The sequence below is a fragment of the Prionailurus bengalensis genome, chromosome B1 (genome assembly GCF_016509475.1).
Source record: "Prionailurus bengalensis isolate Pbe53 chromosome B1, Fcat_Pben_1.1_paternal_pri, whole genome shotgun sequence".
Taxonomy (NCBI): domain Eukaryota; kingdom Metazoa; phylum Chordata; class Mammalia; order Carnivora; family Felidae; genus Prionailurus; species Prionailurus bengalensis.
The window spans coordinates 206317730-206339323 of record NC_057344.1 but is presented as its reverse complement, the minus strand read 5'-3'; the positions used below and the strand labels follow the sequence as shown (position 1 = coordinate 206339323).

The window sequence follows — 21594 nt, the reverse complement described above, 5'->3', positions numbered from 1 at the left end:
CTGGACTTTATTTTGGTATGGAAAACAAATTATTTGACTGCTACGTTTATTCCTACGTTTTTTTTTTTAATTTACTGGGGTACTATGAAAACAAATTTGCTGCTCTAAGAACATTTTTGGTCAAAAAGTTTTTGAATGATAAAGGGATCTGGCCTCTATTATAAATAGACCAAGTATAAAAAATGTTCAGACTAAGAATATACTATTGTTGGTGGGAAATCACTTCTTTAAGTTCTTGGGGAGCACGAAATGGGCTTGGCTGAGAGTTCTAGTGTCGTAGACTCTGGGTCTGGGGTTCTCTCTCGTCCAGCAAGAGAGCGGATGCAGCATTAAAAACGCCAAAGAGGCTCGTGTCCGGGAGGAGACAAGAGCCCGTAGCACGGGTCCTTGCTCCATTTTTGTTAGGATCAGAGGCTTACAAGCGCGCTGGGCAGGCACAGAGACACAATGAAACTGTCAACATGAACTCACGGGTGTGAGGGTTAGGGGGTTTTGGAGATATGCGGTGTCAGGAATTTGGGTCAACACAAAACAAGATTCTGGTGCTGGGTGGAAGGTTGGCCTAGGGGAGGAGACAGACAGAGCATGCTACCTCAGGGTCCACAAGGCACCTTTCTTTTGCTAATTAGCTCCCCTCCGGGCAACTTCACCCTGCAGCTGTCTATAGCCCTATTTACCTGTTTACCTCTTGTGGTCCGTCCTTCCGGTGAAGGCAGCTTTGTGCTATTGCCCTATACTTTTGTCCTACACTGGGAGCCTTTGCCCCATTTACCTAATCTTGCTTACCCGAACTTGGGTGTGTTCGTTCTGTGGCTTTCTAATTCTTTATGCCTTGTGAACCCATCCGTGCAGGCTCGGGCAATTCCTAAGCTCATTCCCCACCTGCTAGGAGGTGCTTCTGGTGATTGTACTGTTTTCCCATTCTGTTTTTTGTGGGACCCCAGGGCTCAGGAAGGCGGTCCTGGGATCCCAGAGCTGTGGAAGGATGGGGGCAGTGGTCCTAGGACCCCAAGGCTGTTGAGGGTTTGGGGTGGTCCCAGGACCCCAGGGTTCTGGTGGGGGGGATCTTAGGATTCCAGGGCTCTGGAGAGATGGTGAGGAGACAGAAGTCTCCTGGATCCACAAATCGTACCATGGCTGTGCAGGTGTTACCCTGGGAGGTCACTGACTCGCTTCCTCCTGCCCCTCAGCTGTCTCCCACATCACACGCCAGAGCAGTGGAGGGGTCACCGTAGGTGCCTCGGCCCACCTCCTGAGAATGTGGTGGGATGGGCTGAAGTACTTGCTGAGGGAAACGTGGCCGGCCTCAGATCCACCTGCCTCCCTCAGTGCCACCAGCTAGCACCTACAAGGACTCTAGTTATTGGGACCCACTTACACTCACGGCTCCCAGAGGGCACATAATGCTACACCAGGGTGGACCAGAATCGCAGGGCGCAAGCTTTGTTTAGTACAGAAAGTCCCTCCTGGCCGTTACTTTCTGGGGTGGCTTTCAACACCCACATCATGGCATGTTTGTGTGTCTTTGAAAGGAGTTTCTGCGTTTTCTTCATAGAGTTCTTACGTGTTCCTTGTCTGGTTTATTTCATGTATTTTTGCTCAGGAAGGTACGGGGGTGGGGGAGACGTGGCCCATTGCAAACTGGTTGTTTTGGAATTGAGAAAACGCTTGTTTGTGCTGAATCCGTTCTGAAGGTTCCAGGGTGGAATTTCTTGGATGTCCACACAAATGATGCAGTCACACGCACGCATGCACACACACACGCACACGCACACGCACATGCACACGCACACAAAGAGCCTGTTTCCAGCATTTAATTACTTACTTTGCTATTTTGTGGTTTGCTTTCCCTACTGGGACCTCTGGACAAGCATGCTGTGGTTTGAGACTTTGATGAGAATATTCTTTTTGTTTGTTTATTTTTGAGAGAGAATGAGAGAGAGAGAGAGAGCAGGGGAGGAGCAAAGAGAATCTGAAGCAGGGTCCTCACCACCAGCTTGGAGCCTGTTGCAGGGCTTGAACTCATGAACCCTGAAATCATGACTTTAGCCCAAATCAAGGGACACAGGCTTAACCAACTGAGCCACCCAGACACCCCATGGGGATATTCTTAATGTCTCCTTTTAAGCATAATGGTTGGGGGGTTTTGATAAATCCCTTGTACTAAGTCAAGGAATTGCCTTCTGTTACAGCTTACTAAACATTTTAATCAGGAATATGTGTTAATTATTTTTTTTAATTTTTTTTAACGTTTATTTATTTTTGAGACACAGAGAGACAGAGCATGAATGGGGGAGGGTCAGAGAGAGAGGGAGACACAGAATCGGAAACAGGCTCCAGGCTCTGAGCTGTCAGCACAGAGCCCGACGCGGGGCTCGAACTCACGGACCGCGAGATCATGACCTGAGCCAAAGTCGGACGCTTAACCGACCAAGCCACCGAGGCGCCCCTAATTATTTTTTTAAGTTTATTTATTTTTGAGAGAGAGACAGAGTGGAAGCGGGGGAGGGGCAGAGAGGGAGACACAGAATCTGAAGCAGGCTCCAGGCTCTGAGCTGTCAGCACAGAGCCCGACGCGGGGCTCGAACCCGCGAACCGTGAGATCGTGACCTGAGTTGAAGTCGGAGGCTTAACCGACTGAGCCACACAGGCGCCTCAGGAGTATGTGTTAATTATAAATGTTATTTTTCAGTTAAAAGTTTTAAATTAAAATTTTTGTTTCGTTTTTGAAGTTCAAACACCTGTAGACTCATTAACCATTACAGTCAGGACACAGAATGGCTCATCACCCCAAAAAACCCCTTCGTAGTGCCTCCCCTCTGTTGCTAACACCCTCCTCACCTAGAACACCTGGCAACCTCTGACCTTCAGTATCACACTTGCCTTCTCAAGAACTCTGTCAGCACACGGCCTCAGACCCCAAGCTGCTGCCTAGCTCAGTATTTCCCTTTTTCTACTATGTGGATATCACCCAGAGAAAAGCTTCTGTGTTTTCAGGTTTGTTTTTTTTTTTAATGTCTATTTATTTTGAGAGAGAGAGAGAGCACGAGCATGCGAGCAGGGGCGGGGCAGAGAGAGAGAGAGAGGGAGAGAGAATCCCAAGTAGGCTCCACACTGTCAGCACAGAACCTGATGTGGGGACTTGAACTCACAAACCGTGAGATCGTGACCTGAGCCGCAATCAAGAGTCAGACGCTTAACCGGCTGAGCCGCCCAGGCGTCCGTGTTTTCAGTTTTTTGATGACTGTGAAGAAAGCAGCTGTGAGCATTCATGTACAGGTGTGTATGTGGATGTGAGATTTTGGTTTCTCTAGAAGTAGAATTGCTGGGTCATATTCTGACTGTCCATTTAACTGTATGAGAAGCTGCCAGAATGCTCTCCAGAGTGGCTGCCCTGGTTCGTATTTCTAACAGCAAGGTCTGAGAGCCCCGGGTGCTCCACACCCGTGAGTTGTCAGTGTCCTCCCTGATTTTAGCCGCTCACAGGCGTGCATAGGGTCTCAAGGGGGTTCGAGTCTGCCTTTCCCTGGTGGCTGCTGATGTCGAACGTCTCTTGTGCTCGTCTGCCGTTACAGCACTTTTGGTGCATCTTTCACCCACTTTGAGGGTTTTTTTCTCATTGTGGAGTCTTGAGAGTTCTTTATATACTCGGGATTTAAGTCCTAAACTGGACTTGAGGTTTGCAAATACTGCTCTCAGTCTTTAGCTTGGGTTTTCATTCTCCTGACACTATCACTGGAAAAGCAAATGTTTTCAATTTTGATGAAGCCCAATTTACCAGTTTTTTCTTTTATGGATTATTTGCTGGATTATACTTTTGGTGTCGTGTCTAAAACTCTGCTAGATGCCAGGTCATGAATATATTTTTCTGCTTTCTTGCAAACATTTTATAGTTTTATGCCTATTTATATGTGATCCATCTCGAGTTGGTTGTAAGGTATAAGGTTTAGGTCAAGGTTCAATTTTTTGCATATGGACGACTAATTTTTCCATTACCGTTTGTTGAAGACTGTCCTTCCTCCACTGGGTGGCTTTTGCACTGCTGTCAAAGATCAATTGGCCGTATGTATTTGGGTCTGTTCCTGAACTCTGTTCTGGTCATTCACCTCTCTGTCTTGTCCCCTTGTCAAACCACACTGTCTTGATTGTTGTTGCTTCAGGGAAAGCATTAAAATCGGGTAGTGTGATTCATCCACCTTTGTTCTTCTTTGCAAAAATTTCTTAAGCTATCTTAGTTCCTTTGCCCTTTCATATAAATTTTAGGGTCATCTTATCTGTATCTACAAAAATATCCTGCTGTGATTTTGGAATGGTGTTAATTGTATGGATCATTTTGGGGGAGATTGATACACTATGTTGAGTCTTCCCATTCACGAGTATATTACATCTCTCTGTTTATGTAGATCTTTTTAAATTTTTTTATCAGCATGTTGTAGTTTTTAGCACGTGTATCCTATACACGTTTGGTTAGATTTATGCCTAAGTCTGTCAGTCCGCTTTTTTTAACTTTTTTTTTTACATTTATTCATTTTTGAGAGACAGAGTGATAGAGCAGAAGTGGGGGGGGGGGGCAGGGCAGAGAGAGAGGGAGACACAGAATCCGAAGCAGGCTCCAGGCTCTGAGCTGTCAGCACAGAGCCCGACATGGGGCTTGAACCCAGAAACCATGAGATCATGACCCGAGCCAAAGTTGGACACTCAACCGACTGAGCCACCCAGGTGCCCCAGAACATACTTGTTTTGTAGCCCAGAATATTATCCATCTTGGTAAATGTTCTTCACATACACACTTGAAAATGTATATTTTGCTGGTATTGTGTAAAGTGTTCTACAAATGTCCATTAGGTCGAGTTGGCTGATGGTATCATTCAACTATATCCTTGGTGATTTTCTGGTACTTGTTCTATCATTTATTAAGATAAGGGTATTGAAATCGCCAGCTACAATCTACAACTTAAATTTACAGTTGGGTTTTGTTTAAAAAAAAATCTGGTTTTGCTTCAAGTAAAGTTTTATTATTAGATGCAGAACTGTTTAGGGTTATTGTGTCTTTTTGATGAATGTACCAGTTCATCATTATGACACGATCCTCTTTTTTTAAAGAGGTTTTTTTTTCTTAATATTTATTTAGTCTGGGACAGTGCAAGCAGGGAAGGGGCAGAGAGAGGGGGACAGAGGATCCGAAGCGGGCTCTGTGCTGACAAGCTGACAGCAGCGAGCTTGAGGAGGGGCCCGAACTCACAAACCGTGAGATCGTGACCTGAGCTGAAGTCGGACGCTCAACCGACTGAGCCACCCAGGCGCCCCCCAGAAAGTTTTCTTGTGAATATTAGCAAATACATTCTGCGGTTATTTGGAAGAGGCAAAAGAGCTAGAACGGCCAATACAGTATTGAAGAAGAACAAAGATGGAGAACGTACACTACTCAACTTCAAGACTCACTATAAAGTTACAGTAATCACAGTGAGGTGTTGGTGAGAGAATAGACAAATGCATCAGTGGAGCAGGACAGCCAGCCCAGAACTAGACCCACACAAATACAGTCGACTGATCCTGACAAAGGAAAAAGGCAACACAACGGAGAAAAGACAGTCTGTAACAAATGGCGCCAGAACAGCTGGACGTCCACATGCAAAAAAACGCATCTAGACACAGACCTTATGCCCTTCACAGAAATTAACCTAAAATGGATCACAGGCATCAGTGTAAAAATGCAAACTATAAACTTCATAAAAGATAACATAGGAGACCTTGGGTTTGGCAGTGACCCCTTAGCTACAACACCAAAATCATGAAAGAAAAAATTGGTAAGTTGGACTTCATTAAAACTTGTGCTCTGTCGGGGCACCTGGGTGGCGCAGTTGGTTAAGCGTCCGACTTCAGCCAGGTCACGATCTCGCGGTCCGTGAGTTCGAGCCCCGCATCAGGCTCTGGGCTGATGGCTCAGAGCCTGGAGCCTGTTTCCGATTCTGTGTCTCCCTCTCTCTCTGCCCCTCCCCCGTTCATGCTCTGTCCCTCTCTGTCCCAAAAAAAATAAATAAACGTTGAAAAAAAAAAAAAAAAACTTGTGCTCTGTGAAAAAAACTGTTAAGAGCGTTGAAAACAAGCCTCAAGCTGGGATAAAATATTTGCAAAATACACATCTGACAATTTTGTTATCCAAAATTTACATACACTTAAAAGTCAAAGATAAGACGGGCTCCTGGGGGCTCAGTCGGCTAAGCATCCAACTCTTGATTTCGGCTCAGGTCGCGATCTCAAGCCTAGTGTCAGGCTCCGCACTGGAGCAGGCGTGGAGCCTGCTTGGGATTCTCTCTCCCTCTCTCTTTCTCTCTGCCCCTCCCCCACTCGCACACACACTCTCTTGCTCGCTCTCTCAAGAGTCAACCATATGAAAACAAACAACTCAATGAAAACACAGGCAAAAGACCTGAACAGACGCCTCATCAAAGATACGCAGATAACAAACAGCATATAAAAAGATGCTCGCAATCTGTGTAATTAGAGAATTGCAAATTAAAATAATAAGGAAACACCTATCAGAATGGCCAAAACCTGGAACGCTGACAACTTCAAGAGCTGGCATGGGTGTGGAGCCCAGAAACGCTCCCCACTGGTGTGGGAATGCAAACTGTTGCGGCCACTTTGGAAGACAGTTGGCTGTTGGTTTACAGAACCATAAACATACTCTTCCCATATGAAGCAGCAGCCCCGGTCCTCGGTATTTACCCAAATGAGTTGAAAACTTACATCCAGGGGCACCTGGCTGGCTCATTTGGAGGAGTGTGTGACTGTGGATCTCGGGGTTGTGAGCTCAAACCCCACATGAGGTGTAGAGTTTACTTAAATAAATAGTATTCTAAAAAAAGAAAAAGAAGAAAACTTACATCCACACAAAGTTTTCACAAATGTTTATAACAGCTTTATTCATGATTACCAAAGCCTGAAAATAACCAAGATGTCCAATAAGCAAATGGGTAATAACCTGTGGTCCGTCCAGACAGTGGAATATTATTTAGCACTAAAATGAGCTACAGGCACCTGGTGATTCAGTCAGTTAAGCATCTGACTCTTGATTTGGGCTCAGGGCATCATCTCACAGCTCATGAACTGGAGCCCCGTGTTGGGCTCTGAGCTGAAAGTGCAGAGCCTGCTTGGGATTCTCTGTCTCCGTCTCTGTCTCTCTCTCAAAATAAATAAACTAAAAAAATAAAAATAAAAAAGACAACTTTTTAAATGGACGTCTCCAAGGAAGCTATACAATGGCCAACAAGCTCATGAAAAGGTGCTCACCACTAGTCATCAGGGAAACGTAAATCAGAGCCAAGATGAGACACCACTAAAAACCCCTGAGAGTGATTGGAAATTCAGTGACCGTTTCAGACTAAATGTTTGTCTCCCCCAAAGTTCCCACATGGAGATCCTAACCCCCAAAGGTGATAACATTAGGAGGTGGGGCTTGGGGTGATCGGGTCATGACTGAGATTATAAAAGAGACCCCAGAGACCTCCCCTACCTCTTCCGCCACGGAGGACATAGTGAGAAGATGCCCCCTGTGAACCAGGAAGAGGCTCCCACCAGACCCTAAATCTGCCGGCCCCCTGATCGCAGACTTGCAGCCTCCAGCACTGGGAGAAAGAAACGTTTGTTGTTTAAGCCCCAGGCCGTGGGATTTTGATTCAAGCAGGCTGAATGGATGGAGACCGAGATTAGCGGCCCGCCCTGACGACAATACGTTGCTTCTTCTCCAAATATTACTGGCACGACCACTTCGGAAAACCGTTTCACAATTTCTTCCGGTTAGGAATACAGCTACTCGTGACCCAGCAGTGCCACCCATAGGTCGTTACCTAAGAGAAATGTTCATAGAAAGACCGCGTAGTGGCTTATTTTCATGACTGAACCGGATAACGACTCAAGGTCATCAATAAGGGGACAATTAATGGTGGCGGACCGGCGCCATGCGTCACTGTGTAGCCGCACAAGGGCACACACACCACCTGGCTGTTATGGCCTTGGAGCCCGGTGTGTTGCCAGTGACGGCTGTGGCAACTGGGTGCTACAGCGTGCCAGGGAGTGATGTCCCCTCTCACCAGGGGCAGCAAATAATCATTTCCAACCCCATCCAGGGGACCCGCTTCCTTGATCCACTCTTGGTGTGGACTGTCTTCGTTTGTATTCCCCCTAGAAGCCACCCCAAAGACAAGTGTCTCAGTCCTTCACCTAGAGGGACAGGGACCAGCAGGTGGGAAGCGAGGACACGGGTCAGGGAGGGAAGGCAGAGAGTGAGAAAGCGAAGTGCAGCTGCGACCTCCAGGGGCTGGCCCACCGCCCCCGGGAAGGCCCTGGGGTCCCCACTGAACAGACACAATTTCACAGGACCGTAGAGCCAGGCCAGGCCACACCGGTGGACAAAGACAGGAACAGGAGCACTTTGTGATCACGCTGAACACAGACAACATACAAGCGTCGTCTGAGCCACAGAAACGACCCAGCACCCCTGTCCTGGCCAGCGGGAGTGACACCTGTTCTTCACCGATCACAGAACTCGCCTGGCTCCAGGCCTCTCCCTCCCAGATCCCTGGCGCGTCTTCCCCGAGCCCTCCCCGCACACCAGCCAGCGCCACATCCCGGAAGTCCTTTCTCACCGAGACGTCCCCATCGTGTGTGACGAGTGACCAGCCAACCTGTTCCGCTACAGGGTGTTTCCAGTGGGTTTGGGCGAGAAGGTAACAGACACAAAAGACCTGGTCTCTTGAGCTTCATGACGTTCATTCCCGTGGGGGAGCTCGGGGTGCGTGACGGTGCCCATCTTGGAATCGTTCCCCTTCTTTGTTCCAGGGGGGAAGGAGCCGGGGTGGCTCACCCCTCTCGCCAGACCCGGGGTGCCTGCTCCCTGGGGCCTCTGGCTGCGTCACGAGGGGAGCCGCCTTGTGGGAAAGAGCAGCAGACACCGGCAGCCAACAATCCGGGTCCCGGGACGCAGACGGCCATCCTGGCATCTCAGATAAGGGGACTTATGGGCACTTGGTGCTCCACTGCCCTGGTCCGTCTCTTCGCTTCCTTTCCCCCCTCCGTTCCTGTCCCCTATTAGATTAACCAATTTCTCCACTCCTTTGTTCCTCTACTAGGTTGTGAGCTCCGCATGCGTGTTCTCTCAGTGGTCACTAATGACAAACTAAACACACAACAGTCCATTTCAGTGTCTTCTCTGGCCTAAAATAATTTACAAGTTTAATTTCCAAGCCTATGGGTGTTTCTAATTATCTTTGTTGTTGATCTTCGGATTAGTTGCCCTGAGGCTAGACCACATGTTCTGTCTTGTGACAACCCCATGAATTGTGTTGGGACAAGCTTATGGCCTAATCAGCGGTAATTTTTGTAAATATTCATGTGAACTTTAAAAGAATATACACGGGTGCCTGGGGGGCTCAGTTGATTAAGCATCCGACTTTGGCTCAGATCATGATCTCACAGTTCATGAGTTCGAGCCCTGCATTGGGCTCTACGCTGTCAATGCAGAGCCCGCCTCGGATCCCCTGCCACCCCCCCCCCAAATAAACATTTTTTTAAAAACAGAATATGCATTTTTCAGTTGAGTACAGATTTAGCTAATTGCATGAAATCCTCTGTATCTTTTTCTGATTTTCAGCCGCTTCTTTACTGAAGAGATGTGTTAAGTGCTTTATTCTCAAATCAGATCTCGAGCCACAGGTTCTTTCCCTCAGAACTTTGAATTTTATTGAGTTCATGTTCTCGCTATGTTCTTTCTTGAGGTTTTTCCTGCTAGGTTAGGGTCTTGGTCCATGTTTGCAGTCAGTATTCGCTTGTTTGCTTGTTTCTCTGTGATGTGCCTGATTGCCTTGCTGGTTCTTTCCACTTTCTTCTGCTTGTACAGTCCTACCCAGAATCGATTTTCAGCTTAGATACAGCATGCTGAGGTTTTACACTCTCCCCACCATTTCTGAGAATGACTTGCTTTTTCTTCTGCGTTGGAGCACCATGGGGCTTTTGATGACCCTGCAGGCCTCTTGGCCCGAGACTTTGGCAGGGGCTGGACAGCTCAGCTGAGGTGGTGTCAGGCAGCCTGGCCACGTTTACCCCAACCAAGCAGGACTGGGGCAGCAAGGCAGGCACTGGGCGACATCCCCAGGAGGAAACCGTTTCGGACCTCTCCTTCCCGTTAGGAACCTGCCCGCTCTTCTCTCTTTTCACATAACCTGCCTCCATGCAGCGGCTCCCACCTTGCCTGTGAGGAGGCAGGGAGAACATTCAGGAAGCCCAGGACTGTCCATCCCCCATGTGGCTTTGCCGCTCTGCAACGAAGCTGCCGAGGTTAGGGGGTGAACCTGTGCTTCCTTCTAGGTCTTTCATCAGCTGCTGGTTTTAATGGTGTTTGAATTGAATTCTGCCTTTTCCAGATGAATTTTTTAAGTAAACTTTTTGGAACAGTTTTAGATTTTAAAAAAATGCTGTGCATGGGGTGCCTGGGTGGCTCAGTCAGTTAAGCGTCTGACTTCAGCTCAGGTCATGATCTCACAGTCCATGATTTTGAGCCCCACACCGGGCTCTGTGCTGACAGCTCAGAGCCTGGAGCCTGCTTCGGATTCTGTGTCTCCCTCTCTCTCTCTGCCCCTCCCCTGCTCATGCTCTGTCTCTCTCTGTCTCAAAAATAAAAATTAAAAAAAAAACATTTAAAAAATGCTGTGAAGATAATGCAGAGTGTTCCCATATCCCCGCACCTCATTTTCCCTCCTATTAACATCCTCCATAAGTACGGTCCATTTGCCACAGAGAATGAACCAACTTTGACACATTGTTATTAAGTAAAGCCCATTCTTTATTCAGATGTCCTTAGGTTTTACTTGGTGTCCTTTTTCGGTTCCGAGACCTCATTGAGGATATTGCATTTTTTAGGTGTCTTGTCTCCATGGGCTCCTCTTGGCTGTGGTATTTTCGCCCACATTCCTTGTGTTACCTGGCCTTGACACTTTTAAGGAGTACTGGTGGTCAGTTATTTTGTAGAACATCCCTCAACTGGGGTTAGTCTGAGGTTTTTCTCACGGTTCGATTAGGCTAACAGGTTTGGGAGAGGAAGACCACAGAGCTGAAGTGCCCTTCTCGTCCCATCCTATCAAGGGCACACACTATCAACAGGACCTATCACTGTGATGTTGACCTTGACCTCCTGGAGGTGGTGGCTTTATCAGGTTTCTCCCTATAAGCTAGTCTTTTCACCCCTTTTCCACACTGTGTTCTTTGGAAGGAAGTCACTGTGCAGGACTTACAGTGAGGGGGTTACTCCATCTCCTTGAAGGCCGTGTCTACGTAAACTATTTAGAATCCCGCATGGCGGATTTCTCTCTTCTCCCCACTTTGTTTATTCATTCATTCGTATCAGTGTGGACTAACGGGTATTTATTCCATACTTGAGTTGTAACCCAACACTGCCTGTGTTGTTCAGTGTCGTACCTTTGGTCACCAAGAGCTCGGCCAGTTGGTGCTGTGTCTGTGCCTTTGACATGCCCCAGCCTCGTGTTTATTTAGCATTTCCTGCCTCCAGGCCCATCGTGTATATTTATCGCCCCAGTCATAGGTGAATGTCTCCTGGTGGGTGAATTTTGATTGTCTATTTATTTCTGCTCTGGGTAGGAAGAATTAACAGGAGAGAGAACCCGTGCCCAGTGTCAATCATCCGTCTTAGGCGGGAAGTTCCAGCCAGGCCCATTCCTGGGTAGGTGAGAGAGGGGGCTAGGTGTGATGGGGTGTCCCCCTCTGCTTGAGCCCCAAGGTCAGGGCCTAGTGGAAACGTGTGGCCAGAGGCTGAGTTCTGACTGATGGACCCTGGAGTCTAAGCCTCCTTGGAGAGAATTAAGATTTTTGGCCAAATGGACACAGAGCACAAGGCCCTCCTCTCTTTGCCACTGCACCAAAGGTTTCTTTTCTTTTCTTTTTTTTTTTTTTTTACTTTTTAAAATGCGTATTTATTTTTGAAGGAGAGAGAGACAGAGCATGAACAAGGGAGGAGCAGACAGAGAGGGAGACACCCACCGTCCAGGCCTTTCCCTAGCCAGGCCACACCACTCACCTCCCTCCCCACAAAGTCCTTTTCTGTCCCTATGCAGGATAAATCCCATGGACTCACTCAAGGGTGCAAGAAATAAGGGTTTTGTTTTGCAAAAATCAACTAACCCTCAACTCGCACGCCCGGTCCTCGGGCTGAGAGAAATCACCTTGGGCACCACTGGCACCTGGGGGCTGGGGCTCAGCCCTGGGCAGGGCCCCGAAGCGGGGACGCGGGACCAGCCGCAGGAGGACGCTACCTGCCTCACCTTCCAGTGTGAACGCGCAGGACCCTGTGTGCCCGCTAACGACCTGCTGCGCCTCGGGCTGCAGCATGGACCCGGCGGCCAGCCTCGGTCACTGCCACCTGCACCCCTTGCCCCAGGCCCTGCCCTCAGACCCGCACGGACCTCTGCTTGGCCAGCTAGGGCCTCCCGGGCCTCCGCGCCCCCCAACAGGCGGCGGCCTTGGCCACCGGTCTGGGGGCAGCAGGAAGGACGACCCCACCCGGGCTGGCTTCGGCCCCTGGGCGAAGGGCAGAGACTGTGCTGTCGCGTCCGAGGATGAGCCACACGTGGCAGCCCGGACGTGTCCCCTCTCCGGTGCCGGCCTCCCGGCGGCTGCTCCCGCCCAGGATCCGCGGCCGCCTCCCAGCCGTGCGCCCCTTGCGGCCTGCGGAGGACTCGGGGAACACTGGGGGAAGGGTCGCACGGGCCTCGGGAGAACAGTGGGTGGAGCCGGCGCCGGGCCGTCCCCCGATCGCCGGGAGCCGCACACTGGCGCCTCCCCGGCTCTGATTGGCCAGTCTCCCGCCACGTGACACTCTAGGAGCCAATAGTGGCGGACTACCTAGCACACGTTTATTGGCTCAGGCCGGTCAGGTGGGCGGGAACAGAGACCGGAGGGGACTGCGGGCGGCGGAGGCTACGCTGCACCGGCCGGGCTGTGGCTCCCAGATGCGTCGTCTTGGCGCGGCCTCGAGTGGCCCTCGGCCGGGGTCCTGGGCGGCGCCAGCTCGGCCCCCAGCCCCCAGTGCAATCCCGCCCCTAGCCCAGCGCCGATCCCCCAGCCGCCCCTGGAACCCCCGCTCCACCGCGACAGGACCCCGCCCTCCAGGCCTGAGGGAACCTGCTGAGACAGGTGGAGACGGTTCCACATTGTGTGGACAGGTGGCCGGGACCGGGCTCCCTGAGCCGCGCTGGCTGTGACTGGACAGCAGGGCTGTCTAGCTGCGGATTAGCGCGGCTGGACCAAAGCGTCCTTACTGCCAGACCTCTACACTTTTGTCCTGACCGCCGTGTACTTAAGTGGGTGTCAATAGCTCCTATAGTGCAGGACTCGGGAGGACAGGAGACAGGAAACCCAACCCGCCTGGGGCTGGCTGCCGGTAGGGACCGGGGGCAGGAGGTCACCAGGCCAGGACCTGGCAGGAGCTGCCTGCCTGCAGAGTGGGAGGGCGGCTCTGGAGGGCGCCAGGTATCACCGTGTGCTCTGCTTCGTCTAAAGACAACATGCAGAAAGGGGAGACTCTGCTGAAGTCAGTGTGGACCTAAAACAAGCATCCTGAGCAAGGCCATGGTCAGCCGAGTCACAGTCCCGGCCGGAAGGGCCCGGGGCAGCTCCTGCCTCAGGGTCCTGGGCATGGCTGTTCCTCTGTCTGGAGTGCTCTCCCATGGAAGTCCCCCAGGGCTCCCTCTTCCTCTCCTTGGGGTCTCTCTGCACCTCCTCAGAGAAGAAATACTGATCCTCGCCATCCTGTCTGCCCCTTTATCCCACTCAGTTTCCTCCGCAGAAGAAATCACTTGATTTACTTTTTTATCATCTCTCTCCTGCCACTGGAAAAATGAGTTCCAGGAGGAGGGACCTCAGTTATCCCTGGTGCGTAACACCCTGCTCGGCACATCGCAGGACTCAGTAAAAATCAAGCGGACAAATACCTTTACCTGGAGTCTCAGAGACTCTCACCTGAGGGGTCTGACCCACCAGTCACTGCGGAAGGGCTGGCCAGCGTTCAGAGGGAAGGCGTGCCGGGTCACCTGGCAAATCCACGTTGCTGCTCAGGACTGAACCTAGCCCATGCCAGGCTGGAGAGGTGGGGAGGGGAGTGGAGGCTGAATGGTTGATGCCGTTTCCGGTGACCCTCCTTTTTTTTTTTTTTTAATGTCTATTTATGTATTGAGAGAGAGAGAGAATCCCAAGCAGGCTCCGCACTGTCAGCACAGAGCCCGACCCCGGGTTCAAACTCCTGAACCTCGAGATCGAACCTGAGCCGAAATCAAGAGTTGGACACCTAACCGACTGAGCCCCCCAGGTGCCCCTGGGTACCCTTCTAAGACTGGCCACGCGGGGGATGGCATGCAGAGCCCAAAGACACAGTGGGCTGCAAAACCTGTCAGTGTTTTGGGTCCAAGGAGGGAGGGTGGACAGTGGCTCCCTCAGGAGCCTCAGGAGGCACAAGGCACCCTGGGTGGTACTTGGGACTGAAGGCCAGCCGTTCCCCAGAGGCAGGTCCTCCCAGACCCACCCCCCCCCCCCAGCCTCTGAAGCCGAGGCAGAGGAGCGGTGGCTCTAGAGCGAGCAGCCTTGGGGGCACAGCCTAGTGGGGAGGGTGCAGGGGGCAAGAGTGGGGGAGAAGCCAAGGCTGGGCCAAAAGCACTCCTGGCCAGCAGTATAAGGAAAATCACGAGGCCCTCAGAGTGGAGGTCAAACAGTCCTCTCTGAGGATACAAGTAATCATGGCACCTTGGGTGGGCTTTGGGTGTAGGAAGGACGTGGAGGGGGCCCACGACCAGGCCAGAGAGCTGGCAGTTCCACAAGCACCAGCCCAGATGGGCAGGCTCCCCTAGGGGGTGAGGGTGGGACCCAGAGCTCCAGCAGGGCACAGAGGCTTCCCTGAGGACACGGGGAGGAGAGATGGTCACCAAAGGACAGACGAGACGCAGGACCCGCAGGGCTGTGCAGGAGTTTAAAGTGGGGGGGGGGGGGGGTTGCCTAAAGTATGGCTGGCACAGTGGGGACCTGAGCCCCCAACGGCCTGGCATAGCTGTGGGGAAGACAAGGCCCGTCAAGGGGTCTGGGCAAGCGGGAGGCTCATGGAAGGAGGGGGGAGGGAGAGGGAGGCAGGGAGCCCCAGAGGGGAGGGGGCAGGGAGCCCCAGAGGCGCTGGTCTGCCTTTTAGGTGATTACTCTGGGGCTGCCTTAGGGGCAACGGGTGAATCTGGGTCAGGGCGGTGGGGAGACCCTGCAGACGTCCCAGCAAGAGAGGAAGGGACTTCCTATGTGGCAGCACGCCGGACCAAGCGAGGCTCATCCGACAGGGTCCGGGCCCTCCTCCCAGTCTGCCCAGGTCGGCCGCCCGCGAGGGCCTCAGGACTCCGGAGAGAAGGGCCACGCGGTGTGAACTCGCTATGGTGTTTATTGGCTGTGATTCCATCCAGAGAGAACACACGCGGCGGCCCCCCACATGCAGGAGGAGGCAGGCGCAAGGACAGAAGGACGGACGACATCCACGGTCTACGCTAAGCTTGGCGGCTCCGGGCGCCCCATGCGCTGGGAACGGGATGCGGGGTTTCTACGAGACGAGGCCCTGTGTGCTCGGAGCGGGCTTGTTGACGTGTGAAAACAGGCATTTAAAAAAGACACGGGACCGGGAGGAGTCGGAGGGCGCAGGGCGTCCGAAGGTAGTATTGCAGTCTATTGTTATGGCTTCTCTAAAGAGCTACGTGGGGCCGCGCCCCTGGCCCACAACACGTGGACGCGATGAATGTGTGACACGGACAGAAAGGGGCCCCCGGACACCGAGGCGACGGGCCTTCTGTCCCGATAGAACTCCCCAAACACGTAAGACCTCATTTACCTGAGATTCAACATATCGTGATGCAAAGGAAAACAAGGATGAAGAGACAGAGGGTCAGGGAGGCCCGCGGAGGCTCCCCACAGACTCCACCTGCGCCCAGGTGGGGCCACCTGGCAGGTCCCCACCTCGAGGGGCCCGCACCTGGCTGGCGGAGGAGGGCCTCAGGGACCGTCTCCAGGTGCCGCGCTCATCCGAGGGCCTGAGCCTCCTCCCCGCTCTTGCGGAAGGTGCAGGCGCACAGGGGGTGAGGGCAGGGGAGCCCGCGACCCCAGAGTGGCCTCCGCTAAGAAGATAGGAGGTGCCAACCAGGGAGGGGAGAGGGCTGGGCCGACGGACGCAGAAGGGCGGGGAGTCGCAGGGCGCGGGAGGGGCTGCACTGTTCCACGCTGCGCCGGGGGGCCGGGGAGGGGGGGGGCCGTGTCGGAGCTCCCCCAGGCCTATTGCTTGGTTTCCCTTACTTTGGAAGAGAACCGGGTCCTGGTATTTGTCCGAAGCAAAGCCTTCCAGAGGAGTGGGCCGAGAAGGGGGGGTGGAGGACAGGTTGAGACAGATGGACAATGTGAGGGGTGCAGGTGGAGGTGGGCAACCTGCAGACGGCAGGGTTCAGACCCTGCAGCCCGGGCGTCGCTGCGGGGGTGGGGGAGGCTCCCCACCCCTGCCGCAGCTCCCCTCCCAGCCCGCACGCCCGCCTTCCCCCCACTATGGCTGTGCTCCTGAGTTTGGGACGGGACAAGCGCCCAACAACGCAGGGACGGCGCACCGACGGCTGGTCGGGATGCTGGCCCTTCGGTGGCCCTGGCCTCGGGCACTGCTGGGAGGGTGTGAAGGGCGGGAGCAGTAAGGGACGTCCCAGGCTCTGGGGGAGGAGGGTCCAACCCAGAGGAGCACGTGGGCCGGTCCACGGGGGGCCCTGGGGAGGGGCGGGCACCCCTCCCCCCCAGGCGGTGGCAATGGCAGTGAGGGGAGTGGGCTGGTGGCGAGAGGTGAGCGCAGGCTTCCGAGGCGCGAGGGGGCATGGGGCGGGTAGGTCTAGGGCTATGGCTTATATTGGCATTGGGGGACTGCACTCTGCTCCCGACGTCCCTTCAGGGGCCTCCGAGGAGGGCATGTACAGGGGGTAGGTAGGCAAGGGGGGCGGCGGGGGTGGGGGTCCGGGCTCAGGCGGGCTGTGTCCGGCGCGGGGCGTTACTTCTTGAACATGTCCTGCAGCGGCCCGGGCAGGTACTTGATGACGGTGTCCAGGATGCTCTCGTCCTCCTCCTCCGGCTCGTCCCCACAGCCGGGCGGGATGGCTTTCTTCGGCCGCGTCAGGCTGCCCTCCGAATTGGCCTCCATGGCGGCCTGGGCCTCAGCCTCACGCTCTTCCTTCTTCTTGATGCCGTACTGCGGGGGAGGGGCGGGGGTCAGACCGGCAAGCGGTCTCCAGGCCCCGGGCTCCCGGGCCACACAGTACTGGGAGGGCTGGACCCCTCCCGCAACCGCGGGATTGGCGGAGAGAACATTGCCTGCGGCTGAGAAAGGCTGTCGGGAGCCCCTGGCCCCACAGACCACCACCAAGACCCCTGATGGCAAAATCCCACCCAGGAGGGTGCCTGGTGCCGGGGGGCGGTGGGGGGGGGGTGGGACCCTCATGGAGAATGCCGGAGCGACAGCAGAAGCCAGGGCTCAGGGCTTGGGGGGCCGCATTGAGGGGGGAAGCGGGGGGAGGGGAGGTCGGTCCCTGTGGGGTGCCAGTGACCCCGCCCCACCCCTGGCCTCTCCACCCTACCCACCCACCTCGCCTTCCCAGGAGGCTGGCCTGGGCTGTGGTCTAGGAGCGGTGGGAGGGGCGGGCAGGACATGTGCACGCAGTGGCGGATCACCCATTGCTCTGGGGCTGGCCGGCCCACACAGCCCCAGATCCCTGGTCGGGTGACGTGAGGTCAGACCGTCATGCCTGGCCAAGTCCGCCTAGATGTGGCTACAACGCCCGCCCCTCGTGGACAGCCAGCGGAGGCGAGTGCCCAACGGCAGCCCTAAGTGGAGCCCCCCTAGGCGTGCCCTCAGCCCGTACTCCTGGCCACCCCTGAGCCCTCCATTTCCGGTCTCCTGTGTGTGTCTCTGCCCTCAGCTCTTACCCAGGTCTCCCGTCTCTAGTGGGTTGAATGGTGCCCCCCCAAAAACTCTTGTCACCTGGAACCTCAAAATGTGACCTTATTTGGAAATAGGGTCTCTGCAGATGTAACTAAGATAAGGAGACGAGATCGCCCTGGGCCCTAAATCCAGTAAGAGTTTCCTTGCAAGAGAAAAGAAAAGGACAGAGAGAGGCATATGAAAACGGAGAAGGCGGATGGACACCGCCACAGGCCAAGGACGCCAAGGACTGCCAGAGCCACCGCAAGAGAACTGTAAGAGGCAAGGAAGGGTTCTCTCCTGCAGGTTCCAGAGGGAGGGCAGTCCTGCCCACACGCTGATTCGGGACTTCTGGGCTCCAGAACTGCAAGAATTCGTTTCCAAGGGACTGAGGTGTGCCCCTTACCCCCAGGCCATCACCAGCTCCTCAGGAGCTTGTGCTCAGCGTGAGGCCTCCCGTCTCAGGGCTGGTGGGAAGCGGGTGGGGGCAAGCTGGACTCATGCTTTTGGGGGCTGGTGGTCTGTCTGACGGGCCGAGCTCAGGACCCACTCAGGCTGGAAAGAGGGGCGCCCGTTGGCCGGGGCTGAGCTTCCGGATCACACATGAGGGAATGCACGGGAGCAGAAGCATTAACAAGGATGAAGAGGGGAAACTGGGGCAGCGTGTGGGTGTCGGCAAGTAGCCACAAGCTCCGGGTTCCTGCTGGGGGACACGCAAGCACAGGATCACGGGCCCCGGGGAGGACACGCTTCCGCCCAGGCGGAGGACTCACCCCACTGTACACTCCTCTGTCCTCGCCAGCCCCACAGAAGTGGTGGGTTCTGCTTCTGGTGCTTGGGCGGAGGGGGGAACGCCCTCGCTCTCCAAGAAGGGCCTTCCTTCTGCTTCCAGATGCCGGGGGGGCTGCTATGTCCCCCCCCCCCCCCGCAGCTCGCTAAAGGTACTGAAGGAAACCTCTGCACCTTCTCCTCTCTGAGGCTGCAGATGGCTTCAGGCACGGGGGAGGCAAGGGCCACCTTCAGCAGCGATCAGAGAGGCAGGGAGCCTTGCTCTCTGCCCAGCTGTGACCAGAGCTGGGGCCCCCTTGGGCAACTGCCAGACATCGAGGAAAGAGGAATGAAGGGTTTATCTAGGTTTCTTCAGCAGGAGCCCTGAGCAGCCCACATGCCCCTATGTACCCTGAACAACTGCCAGGAGTGCTACGAGGGTCTCGATGAGGACCTGACGAGGGCACCCCGAGAACTCTTTGGCAGCGGGCACACTGACCAGAGGGCCCTCCCTACTGAGCACTGATATCAGGTCAGCCAAAGGCACGGCGTGTCACAAGCTGCCCGGACACCAGGCACTCCCTCGCCCAAGAAGCACAGGCCCTCTTCCCAGGTCACCATTCTGGGACAACCTTACGGTGGACGGCAGTGGCCCTTGGGCTTGGAAGGGAAACGAGGGACATGTGGCTTGGAGCCCTGTGGGGTGGAGCGTGGGCGGGGGAGAGAAACACTTCCAGAAACTAGGTCAGACCAAAGAGAGCTTCCCTCCAGCCAAGGGCACAGAGTCCAACAGACTCCTAAAGCCACAGGGTGTCTACGCACAAGGCGGGCACATTTGTGTGCCGGGGTGAAGGTCTGTTTGTGGGACCCGGCGAGAATAACCTGGGGGAGCCCCATCTGAAGGGCAGGCGCAGGAGGGAAGTGGGGAGGGTTACCTGGACAGGTGGAAGAGGGCTCAGCGGACACGAGAGTCAGGCAGATTCTCTTAGGGGCAGGACCCGGGGGCTGGGTCACTCAATGGTGCTGGGTGCAGGGGGGACCAGGTGCTCCCCACGCCCAAGCGGGCACGCTGCCCTCACCACTCAGTACAGCTGCTGGCAAGGGGGCCAGATCTCCCCCAGCCACAGCCACCCCCACCCCCCATTCTTCCATTTCTGGGGGACCCTGGGGCAGGTGGGTATTTTTTCCCGAGCTGAAGGCTCATAGGAGGGAGGGGGCCAAATTCCGGAGATTAGAGTGGTGCGGCCGGAAGGCCTGGGGCTCCAGCGACAGAACGCGTCGGAACCCCTCCGGAGCTGCCTCTGACCCGTGGGTGGAGGGGCTGGCTCACCATCGTCCCCATCTGCCCAGCACCGCTCCCCCACCGATGCCTGGCCGGGCGACCACTGTCTCATTTAGCTCTGCAGCCACAGAGGCAAGGCCCCCACCTGGCACACTCAGCTTGGGGTGATCAGGCAGACCCCAGCAGGTGTCTGCTCCCCAACACACCCCTATCTTCGCTGCTGGTGGGTCCTCTGGAGGCAGGTCCTGACTCACTGCTCCTACCTAATCCCGCAATAGCTGGAAAAGCGATCAGGCCGGGCAGGTGAAACCATGGCCAGCCCCACTGGTAAGAGCAGCAAAGACGCGGGCCCACAGGTGAACCCTCATCCTGGCGAGCCTGGGTAGCTGATGTGGGCTCCAGCGTGTGCAATCCAGAGATGTGCTCCATGGAGCCAGGCGAAGGGGAGGGTGCGGGGCAGCCCCCCAGGCCCCGCGCCCACCTTGTCTCGGATGCCCTGCCGCATGGCCTCGCGTTCCGCCTCCATCTTGGCGTACTTGGCTTTGCGCTCCTCCTCCTCCTGCCGCAGGGCTTCCTGGCGCTCCTCCTCCTTCTTGGCCGCATCGGGGTCCTTCTCCTCGTCACCCCCGAGCATCTTCCCCATGTCCTTTGTGGCCCCTGGGGACAGAAAGCCGGTGAGTCCGGCCAGCGAGGGTCCAGGCCCGCCCCACCCCCCTCCGCTGGTTCCAGAGCGCTCCCCGCCGTCAGGGGCAGCCTGGCCTGCGTGAGTGTCGGGCGGAGGTCAGCGCTGGCAGGAAGTGTGGACGTGCGCCCGCGGTGCTGGCGTGTGTGTGCGCGTGCGCTTGCAGCCGCGGATGCGTGTGTGTGTGCGCGCGTGTGTGCGCGCGCGCGGGTGTGTGCGTGTACACACGTGTGCTTGCAGCTGAGGATGTGTGCGCGTGTGTGGTTGAGGCTGCGGATGTGTGTGTGCTTGTGTGTGTGCGCACGCGCGGGTGTGTGTGTGCTTGCAGCTGCAGAAGTGTGTGCGTGCGCGCGTGTGCTTGCAGCTGTGGATGTGTGTGTGTACCTTGTGTGTGTGTGTGTGTGTGTGCACGCGCGGGTGTGTGTGTGCTTGCAGCTGTGGATGTGTGTGTGTACTTTGTGTGTGTGTGTGTGCACGCGTGGGTGTGTGCGTGTACACACGTGCGCTTGCAGCCGCGGATGCGTGTGTGTGCGCGCGGGTGTGTGCGTGTACACACGTGTGCTTGCAGCTGAGGATGTGTGCGCGTGTGTGGTTGAGGCTGCGGATGTGTGTGTGCTTGTGTGTGTGCGCACGCGCGGGTGTGTGTGTGCTTGCAGCTGCAGAAGTGTGTGCGTTTGCACGCGTGTGCTTGCAGCTGCGGATGTGTGTGTGTACCTTGTGTGTGTGTGTGTGTGCACGCGCGGGTGTGTGCGTGTACACACGTGTGCTTGCAGCTGCGGATGTGTGTGTATGGCGTGTGCGCGTGCCCGCGTGGGCCCGGGAGCCCCTGGC

At 55.0% G+C, this 21594-nt stretch overlaps 1 protein-coding gene across 3 annotated transcripts in view; it reads right to left on the bottom strand.

The window, feature by feature from the left end:
* Positions 1–15460: 15460 nt before the first annotated feature.
* Positions 15461–21594, bottom strand: part of CPLX1 (complexin 1) — a 32282-nt gene continuing 26148 nt past the window's right edge. For all 3 annotated transcript variants that reach the window (XM_043573228.1, XM_043573229.1, XM_043573230.1), the window contains 2 exons: positions 20563–20738; positions 15461–17302 (listed from right to left, as the gene is read on the bottom strand). In XM_043573228.1, coding sequence (XP_043429163.1) covers positions 17105–17302; positions 20563–20738 — 374 coding nt within the window. In that variant the 3' untranslated portion in view covers positions 15461–17104. The remainder of the gene's footprint in view (positions 17303–20562; positions 20739–21594) is intronic.